Source organism: Ostrea edulis, chromosome 6 (genome assembly GCF_947568905.1).
Source record: "Ostrea edulis chromosome 6, xbOstEdul1.1, whole genome shotgun sequence".
Lineage (NCBI taxonomy): Eukaryota > Metazoa > Mollusca > Bivalvia > Ostreida > Ostreidae > Ostrea > Ostrea edulis.
The window spans coordinates 80,601,389-80,612,403 of NC_079169.1; the positions used below are offsets into that span (position 1 = coordinate 80,601,389).

Here is an 11,015-nt window from a genome sequence, read left to right on the forward strand (position 1 = left end):
TTAATGTAGCCCAAAATGCATGGTATTTATTCAATACTGACAAAAATCCTTATATACTAGTTGTGCATTTTAAATTACGGGCGTGCAACATGGAATTTTGATCATTGTAGGGAAATAAACCTAAAATCGTGTGAAATTTTGACATTTGACCCAAGCTTTAAAATAGAGAGGTATATCATTCAAACCAGAATTTATTGCTTCACCTGACCATACATTTTAAAAGAATTACATGAATAAAGAAGAATATATGAGTAACTTTCTTCCCCTCCTCACGGACATCTCCACTCTCCATTGTAAAGTACCGTGGGGGTTGGTTGTACACTGTGTTAAAAGCACGATTGTATCCTGCGTAGGAATGGTTGTATCCACAGTGGCTAAGCCCGTTTGGGCCCAAACTCTATATTTATGGTATCACAGCTATTGAGTACGAGCCCAAACGGGTTTAGCTCATGTGGTTGTATCCAAATGACGTTTGGCAACTGTGATAAAAGGTGGAAATGATTTTGATATATCGTGAAATGGGAAAGTCAAGGCAATAGGCTTCGCATCAAACAATGTAGCAAGCCCTATCTTATTCTGAATAATAATAGCATGAAACAAAGTCTGTCAAACATTTTTTTTAAAAACATTTTAATATCAAATATTTTCACAACGATTATCAACAATTGTGAGGTTTTTTTTAGCATCTCGACTTGTTTTAATGAATAAAGCTCTTGAAATGGTTTTCTGTTTGACCCTTTTAGTGTGAAGACAACTACACCCTACTTTAAGATGCAAGCTAAGGTCTCCATTTTTGGAAATTTTTCAGTCCTTTTTCTATCTGTCTCTCTCTCTAACTCCAGTTCAGAGTTGCTATGTATCAACCGTTTCATAAAATTTCACATAATTGACTATCGTTTCAATCACAGTGTGTCACATTTACACGCCCGATAAAGCAAAGTGACACAAAGAACGACAGTACACTTGTTGAAGGGGGGGGGGGGGGGGTAAATGTAACACCATATTAGATAGTATTAATGACTACATGTCTGCCATTTTTTCAAACTGCTACAGACTACACGTATTTGTACAACGTTTTCAAAAGGACGGATTTTGCAGATCTCCCAATTCCTCTTAATCTTCTCACGGGAAATTTTAATTTAGTATATAATGATATGTACATATTCAGTATAAAATGATTCATACATTTTTTCCATCCGTTCCTTTGAAAAGTAGAACTTACGAAAGATCATAATTACTCTAAAGCTTTGTGTCTGAAACGTTTAAAGCAATTGCGTCCACGAAGTCTGGAAAAATATTTTCTTCGCCGACAGTTTCCATCAGTTCTGACCTCTTCATTACCAACATAAAGCTAGTGGTGCATCTAACCAAAAGCACCTTGATCCCAACAGACCGGTATTCTTTGACAACGAGCGACATTGTGGAAATCCCATTGACGTCTACATAATTGAACGAGGAACAATCAATGATGACCGATTTCGTCATTTCGTTTGCGGTGTTTTTGTCGACTTCCGGTTTGTTGCCGTCATTGATTGTGTTGTTTTTGTCGACTTCCGGTTTGTTGTCGTCATTGATGGGTATTGACTGTACAGAAAGAGTTACTTCGTCAGCATCTTTTTTCATCATTGTTCTTGGGTCCCAGGTTAATTTGTACAAATTATCACGAAAGGATTCTGATGTTGCAAAGAAAAGTGACGATTCCATTTTAAAGATCTTAACATTTGGAGGCAGTGCTGTGTATTTCGCTTCCATGGTGTACAAATCTTCGTTCTCCAGTTTTCCAAGCAAAGCTAATTTCCCTCTTTGACTTTGAAAAACAATAAGAAATACACTTAGTCCTACCCCGCAGTATAAAGCATACGGGAAGTCAATAAATACTCCAGAAATGATCGTAACAACCCAAACCGTAAAGTCATACTTGTTTATCTTCCATAACCGGGGTAGCTGACGAAATTGAAGAAGCAAGTTCTTAACCGCCATAATGACCATTATTGATAGAACAGGCAACGGTAAGTATTGAAAGTATTCTCCTAGAAAGAGCAATATAAGCAAAATCACCAAGGCAGAGAAGATGCCATTTAAAGTGGTTTTAGCCTCCATGGTTTTCAGCAAGATGGTACGTGGTGGAGCCACGCAGGCGGGAAAGCATCGGAAAAAAGAACTGCCGAAGTTGGCCATTCCATAAGCCACCAGCTCTTGATCAGCATTCATGGCATTTTTGTTATCGCAAACTTTGGCCATAGATATGGTCAATACAAAAATTATAATGGCAACAACAATAGAATTTCCTATTATGTCAGTTTTTATGTCTGGAAATGTGGGAGCTGGCACACCAGGCGGTATATTCCCTACGACTGGAACACCGAATCGTGAATTCAAATCACTGACATAGGACACGACCGTTCCGCAAATCACTAGAATAAGATCTATTGGAATTGGCATAAACATTTTCGATTTAAACTTTTCATTAATAAAATCTTTCACAAAAACTAAAATAATGATACATATGATAGAAGTGACAACTGAACCAATATTTGCCGTTGCAATGTTCTTGAAGATTTCGATATATGTTATAACAAGCTTGCCAGGACCAGAAACTGCAGGTATCTGAACCCCAAGACTCTTTGGAACCTGACTGGTCATGATGTGGATAGCAGCAGTGGTTGTAAAGGACCCTACAAATGGTGACGACATGTATGTCGCTATAAACCCTAGTCTGAACAGTCCTAAGACCAGAAGCATAACGCCCACTATGAACGAAGAACCAGCTGCGACGGCCGCTTTCATTTCCACGAAATCATCCTCATTCATTTGTCCAACACTGTTGTTGGAACTATTGGCGCCTCCACTCGAAGTCGGTGGTGTCATCAGCTGACTTTGAACGAGATTTGCCGTAAATAACGAGATGACGGCGTTGGTTCCGAAAGACACAAACGGACATGTTCCGAAAATCACATATAAAATAACAGGAAAGAATGATGTATAAAGTCCGTATTTTGGGGCCAGAGAAGAAAGTATTCCAAAGGCCATACCTTGCGGAAAGTGTAGACATGCTGTCGACAAACCACTGACTGCATCTTTCAAGAGATATTCTTTGATATTGTAACAGCGCAATACGGTTACAATAGGAAATAAGGAATATATATAGTTCAATATGTTTTTGCGGGTAAAACATGCAGAGCCTTTACTGCTTCCATATTCTCCATTGTCATCAGCTTGTTTTTCCTTTTGATCATCTAAGTCAGTCTGAGTTTTAGGAAAACGCAGTAGTTTCACATGTTCAAACTTATCATCGTCACAAGATGTTGAAAGATGCTTGGCTTCATGATTTTCGAGTTCAATTCTGAAAAAGATAATTGTTTTGTAATAAACACCAAGTCAGAACATACACCGTGTCTGTCTAACCAGACTTATCTAGACCTCGCTGTAGATCGAAGTATTTTAAGTATTCCGATACAAGCACAGAGTAATCACAATATATCATGTACTGTATCAACCTTCCATCTACATTGGGGTTTCGGTTTGCGACAGTAAATGATCCGGATTTGGTTGGGTTTTTTTTTTTTAACAAAGAATATATCATGCAATTATTGACATTTTTAGGTCATTGCGGTGCTCGTGAATATTGTTCTTCGAGGGTATTTAAAGCATCCTATTGACCCAAAATGTCATAACATATAATTGTTTTATTAACAACGTCGGAAACCCACGGTAGGTCGCACTCCTTTTACCTCCCGTGAGACACAACGCCGATATGACCTTACGTGACCTATCGAGAAGCAATGGGAACCCGGAACTCAAAGTGTCAGCAGTAATGGCGGCGCCCATTAAAGTGTGTGTGTTTTGTTGTATGCCACTATCAAAGATATATAAATGAAATCTCCAGATTTGGCACCCAAAATGGCTGGTTATTTTGACTAATACTTCACTTTCACATGTGCCCCCTTTCAGAATTCTTGCATCCCACACTGGTATGTTTATTATCATCTCTGCTACAGAGCACGTAAATGTAATCAGTCATACATGATACAATTTAAGAATTAGATGCAAATTTAGATTAAAATATGGCCTTGCAATCCAGTTCACATGTCATTTTGTAATTATCGTAGGTGAGACATTGTGCTTACACGAGAGAGAGAGAGAGAGAGAGAGAGAGAGAGAGAGAGAGAGAGACCGCCGCGTTGGTCTATAGGTAGAGCGTTCGACCCGCATGCGGAAGGTCGGTGTTCGAATCTCGGCCGCGACAGACTCATCTTCGCTAGCCAAGTGACGCTCCACGATGTTTTGTCTTTTCAGAAAAGAGAATATTCTGAAAAGAGAAACACCGTGGAGCGTCACCCTTGGCTAGCGAAGATGTGACAGACCTAAGTCGTTAAAACAGGTGTAGTGACAGTTTCATCGCCAAACCCTCGGCATCAGGTGTGAATGTCACGGGTCCTCGGAAATTACCTTAAAAACGGATGTCCCGTGCTACAGTAGGTGTGGCACGCTAAATAACCCTCGCTGCTCAATGGCCATTTAAGCGCCGAGTATAGGCCTGCCTAAATTTGAAGCCCTTCACCGGTCTTGGTGACGTCTCCATATGAGTGAAAAATTCTCGAGAGGGACGTTTAACAATATATGTAATCAATCAATCATGAGAGAGGTATGTAAATTATGTCATAATTACTGGCTCCAATTGTGCTGACAAATTACGGCAGTAATTAAGTTTAACATACATGTATTTATAGGCATATAAACCGATGAAATACCAAGTCCGTTAAAAACACATTGCTCTCGTGTGATGGATAAAAGTGGCAAGACTACGAGTGCTGAACAAGTATACCTGTACGTAGACTCGTACGCAGTTCTAGTAAACGCTTGGTAATACAAGCTTTTTCCTACCCAGTCTTTATAGACACAAATGCACCCTCCGCTTCAATAATACAGATAAAACATCTCGCTGAAAGCTTTGTAACTTGTCCAACTTAAACGTAGTCAAAATCTTCGCTTCGAAAGCATGTTTTTCTATGCTCCCCGAACACTGGAAATAAGGTATTCTCTTTAGAGAAGTCGAGAGGCATAGCCTTCATCGACTATGCCTCTCAACTTCTCTAAAGAGAATAGAAATAAGGGGCTTTTTCAATGGTTGAATATCGCAATAAGGAATGGTAAAGCGACCAATAGCACATGATAGAAGCCGAGACACATCTTCCAGAGAAAATATTGGCGTTTTGTCCCACAGGAGGTAAAAGAAGTGCGACCAACGGTGGGTTTCCGACGATGTTTTATTATACATGTATGTTTTAAAACATCGAAACCGGCTACTGAAGCCTACGAAACGATTCCTGGTCGGTCATTTTTATTAAGATGTTAGAAAAATCAAATATTTTCATCTCGAAGCCACGTGAATGTGAACATAGCATTCTTTTTTCTATAAAGTTGGATTTCAGCTAATCAGAAAGCTCGGAAATATTTACACTGTACATGTAATGATATAATATTGTACAGTTATGGAGTTTAATATAGGTCGAAATGTGGTCATCAGGACCAATCAGTCAAGTAATCAGGTTAAGTCGTGTTAAGTAATATCGACTAGATAAACAGAGGTAATGTCGACCGAGCATGCGATATCAATATTCCCCCTGTGTCTACTGATATTACTGAATGCGGTTCCGCATAACCACATATTGACCATGTATGGAAGTACATTATTGTTATAAAAGTAGTTGTCTCCACAATATATTATGATATCGTGTGTGTTCAGGGCCGTAACTGCCGATGAGGCAGACGAGGCAACTGCCTCGTCTGATTTTTTGGCAAAAAAGAAAATAAAATTATATAAATGTTATATTATAGGATATATGTTTAAAATGAAGACAAGCACCTTTGTCTTTGACACCATATTACGATTCTTTACATAGTACAAATGAAACACAAACATGATAAATTGGGATTTAAAAAGTGTCATTTTCAGTCGTAAAGTCAATCGGCGGCCCCCAATCCCCTGCCTCCCCTGATTTAGAACCCTACTTACGGCCCTGGTGTTGTGGTGTATGAATTTCGTTCTGTGGCTTAGCATGCAAAACCACCGTCTCTATATGATGTTAGACAGCGCTTCTCGACATTACTTTCTGCCACCGTGGTAGTGTATCGATATCGCAGTTTTACGGGTGAAAGACCTATCAAAAACCAAACAGAATGCAATTTACGTAGAGTTGTGGAACATTTCTATTTTTCAAATCATGAACGTGGATTATTTTGACCGATATTGAATACAGCACAAAACAGTATATACTCTGTAGGTGTGATATAGTCGTTATCAATAGTAACCCCCTTAAATCTTGATACGAGAGGTTATAAGACAACAAGACACCAATTACTATCATGCAAGTCTAACGACATGATGTACAATGGTACAAATATTTTCCTTTAATGACATCTGTTATTACATATTGAAATTTCCAATGCATTAATTGTAATGATAGTCATTTTCTCGTGAACGCGCTGCAGTTGTAATCAATGAACGTATGAAATCCATCGTCGCTCGCCACGTTTACTAAGTCCGGGAGTATCTACCTTAAACCATGACTGTATGATCAGCGAAACCCTCGATTTTCATGAATATAGGCCTACATGAAACGTATAGCGACAACATAAAAATAAAGGAGCGGATCGAGGAGCTGATTCAGATTGGATGAAATGACGTAAACATTTATTGACCAATCACGGTCACGATGACAGATTTCGATATTTTAATGACTGCAACCACATGTAAAACTTCTAGCATATGTTTACACTCTTTTAGAAGCAAGTCAAGTATCTTAAATAAAACCCGTCTTAACAACAGAGGTATATGCTTGCAAATTATGTATCAATAAACATATTTTGGTTGGCTATTGTGTCAGATTTTCCGAATCGGCAACCCTCGGATTATTCCGCTACGAGCAACGCGATGATCTCCGAGTGGGCCTTTTTCCCATGATTTTTTTTTTATTAAGGAAGCTCCCCAATTTGTTGATATTCATAAAGTCGAGGGTTTTCTTAATCATACAACCTCGGCTATGACGTAATGTGGACGGAGACAATAGGCGTGGTTTAAGACAATAGGCGTGGTTTAAGACGATATTCGTGGTTTAAGACAATAGGCGTGGTTTGCGACGATGATGTGAATCTTGATGAATACTCTATGTTTATTTAAGGAGGAATGTTACACCAGAGAAATTTGATATGATGAAAAGTGGATGATATGTACAACAACAATTGAAATTGAAAACTTTCAAATTTATTTAGTCAAAAAGCAGTTTAGTAGAAATTTAAGCAATGTGGGAATTTTTTTTAAAACCCCTGCTGGACTCAATGCATGAGGGTATGAACTGCAACGCATCACACTGGTATACTTTGCATGAAACGCCAACGCTCTGCACAAAGTAAGCTGGAATGCCCATGTAAAGTGAAACGTCTGTTCACCCCCCCCCCCCCTTATGCAAAAATGAAATGTATGTTTTAAATATATTATGAAAGCACAATGAATATACCCTCGACATAGACTGAAAGAATTACAGGGACTGTTTCTTTTCAAATACCCAACATTTGAAGATAGGCCCTTTTAACACCGCGCACTCGATACACGCAATGGAACATATAAGCGTCTAAATGTGGCATTTTACCTATTCAGAAAATCTAGATAAAATGACCTTGCAGGGTGTACGTGCAAAATGCTGCTTGGCTCCTAGACCTCCTCTTATCTTTGTGTTTTCCGTTGTCAGCGTTTTTAATCTTTTTTAAAATCCATTACATCTGCACATCAGCTTATTTGAATTTATTGCTGTACAACACGTCTATCTGGAGTTCTAGGTCACCTGAGTAATTAACATATTGCGATTAGTAGCTGACAGTCGTCGTCCGCCGTGCGTTAACACTGAACATATAATCATATCAGTACCAACCATTTTTCACCAAATTAAATTTAGTAAGGAGTATCTTTGGGATAAATTTCATGATGACTGTACATCAGGTCAAAATCTTTTTCAAAACCAATCTTCTTTGTTCAGGGAAGTCTAGCAGACAAACTGAGTGTATATATAGCCATGATGAGCAAAGCTATTTCACTAAAATTGTGAATAAGTTCTGGTGCCAGGACAGGGTTGTAGGGATCATATAGTGAAAGGGCTTTCTGAAATTGATGCAAACACATCTTTAATTTCTAAAATTAAATTCAATTTTTCATATGTCAATATAAAGCTTGATAAATTGTACTTGTATGGGAATTTAAACTACATGTAAAGCAGTTATGTCTGAGATGTTTTATTTTTCAACGAATGAAAAAAAATTCATTGAAATCTTTATTTATTTTTAATCTTTTATGGTAAGTTTTAAGGGTTTGAACAAAACTTATCTACATTGAATTATGGAGATGTCTGCATATCAACTTTACAAATTGTATCCTTGTCATTGTTAAAAAGAAGTTTTAAAGACTTTTCTGAACCAAACTTTAAACCAATATTGCAGCCCCACAGTGGTTCTTGAGTGGGGTCAGAATTTATGGCTTGAATGAACTTGCATTACATGAGGATGCTTGCATATTACGCAAGTTCCGAGTTACCCAAAAGTTATTTCCCTTTGTCGAACTCTTTCGCATTTTATGACGTATGGTGGGTACACAATGTATACATTATATCGTAGACTGGCATTGTAAATAACGATTACGTACGATTAATGTAATAAAAGCGTAACTTTTGTTTATATCAATCACTGGTATGCATATTCTGGCCATATCAAGCATAATTTGTTTGAATAAGATCATCAAATTGGCTATTGAATCATTATTCGTTTCCTCTTCTACATGAGTGACGCTTTTATCAAGAAAGATGGCAATTAACAATATTTGTTTGAGCCATTTTGTTATCCAATACTCATAAACTCACTAAAGTTGCCTTTTCCCTGAGTTAGGATGGTCTCAGAAACTCTAGATATCATCTTTTAAGAAATTATACAACGATAGTAATTAGCAAATGTACCCACTGTCATCATATTTTACGTCATAATTTACGGAAGAGTTCGACAAAGGGAAATAACTCTTGGGGAACTCGGAACTTCCGTATTGGACAACATGTACGTTTGTGGTTATTGGGCAGAAGCTTGTAAAATAATTCTTCATTGTATTTCTGTAACTCCTACAGTAAGGACGTCATGGGGTCCTTGTATATGAACAAACTTGACCTAGAATGCTTCGATATGAATTTGACACCTTGTATCCTTGCGGTTGTGAATCTTCGGTTATGTGGAAGCTTTCACGCTAGGTTCAGGCTTTTAAGGTGCAGTAATCCATGTCTTTCATTTGATAAAACTTGAAAATAATTTACTGAAGAAAGCCTTGTGCCTTTGGTAGAAATTGGCTCATGGTGGTTCTTGAAAAGTCAAAACTGTGAAAAGTTTCAAGGCAGACAATTTTCGACAGAAACTTACTTGCAGCTTTCAGTTCATCATACAAGCATCAATACATCATTGGCTTTCTCTTAGATTAAAACATACCCCTTAGATTACTTACTGATTTAAACCCCCATAAACACGCAAGCTCTTTTGAAATACACAAGAATGTCTGTCATTCAAAAAGATATACAGATTCAGAGTAAAAGAATTGTATTCTTGATGTATTTTAAACATTCGCTCCGGGTTCTGTTGTTTTTTGTGGTCCCCCTTTTTGTTTTTTTTTGGGGGTTGTTGTTGTTGTAAAATATGTTTACGTTTTGATTAATATTTGAAATGTACGTAACAAATCAACAAAAATCCACTCATATCAAAAAGTATGTGAAGGTGCACGGTAAATGCTGACTATTGTGTTTACGTATAACTCCTTATAAATTACTTACTTACTACAAGATACATTTCTTACCACGCTGATTGTAGCATTCAATTTTTTGTTTTACAGACACAGGTTAATGGTCATCGTAACATGAAAAACATATGCTATTCTAATTTTCATATAAAAAAATAACAACATTTTCTTATCTACTTTCTGGACCTTTCATTCTAATTGTGACCATGGTGCATGCAAAGATTAAAATCAATTATTGATTTTAAACTGATTTAATGATATAATTCTCTCTCTCTCTCTCTCTCTCTCTCTCTCTCTCTCTCTCTCTCTCTCTCTCTCTCTCTCTCTCTCGTTGGTTGGGATAAATGGTTATAATTCACCTGTAAATATATAGATACAGCTGAAATGGGTCTGTAATTTGTATAATCAGACAAAGAAAATCTACTGAAAATCCCATCTAAAAGAACAAGTTTAATAACAGGGTTTAATTACATAATAGCCTGTGATTGTCCCTCAAGAACCACAGAAACAAAGGTCCAAGAAAATGCATGGACTTATATTAGCACTTATATATATTGAAAATTTAGCGAAATCCGGCTGATACACTGCGTCAGGTAACAATGCATTAGCACCGTGTACCGTGTTGGATAGATGATTTTTTTAAAATCATACCTTTCGGTGCCAAAGACACAATAAATATAAATCCCGCTAAAACAAGTAGAGGAATATAAGGAATTGCCGTCATTAAATCACACTTACTTCGCCATAATTCCTAGTTTATTGCTTCAAGCTGTCACTTCAAATGAACGCCACGCAGACGACTCGCAAAATAGGCTGCACCAGGGATGATATACGGTGGCTTGATACGGCCAAACGTGGTTTTTGATTAATTCGTTGACATTTTTTTAGATAAAAAAGTTGGCATTATTAATTTATATTTCCTCCTTGTATTTTAACCAGACATGCATGAGATTTTCTTCCGTCAATTCGGTATTTAAACACTGCACCGTTACATGAACACCGAGGCTGGGTTTGAAGTTGACTTCTTTATCAGAATAAATATTGTGGTTGATATTGATGACAAGTTTTAACGTAGACTTTTCAATGAAGAAATACGGCATTCTTCTGAGAATTTTGTTTAATGATCGCACCAAAACAAGAGACCTATGGGCTACAACGATCACCTGAGTTACCTTCCTCGTAGAACGATTTTACTGGA

General features: G+C 37.4%; 1 protein-coding gene across 1 annotated transcript; it reads right to left on the reverse strand.

Annotated features, from left to right (window-relative positions):
• Window positions 1–267: 267 nt before the first annotated feature.
• LOC125645690 (sulfate transporter-like) lies at window positions 268–10,631 on the reverse strand. Its single transcript, XM_048871465.2, has 2 exons — window positions 10,556–10,631; window positions 268–3,343 (listed from the first exon to the last, which is right to left on the reverse strand). The coding sequence occupies exons 1-2, from the start codon at window positions 10,561–10,563 to the stop codon at window positions 1,240–1,242; spliced, it is 2,112 nt and encodes a 703-aa protein (XP_048727422.2). The 5' UTR covers window positions 10,564–10,631; the 3' UTR covers window positions 268–1,239.
• Window positions 10,632–11,015: the final 384 nt, after the last annotated feature.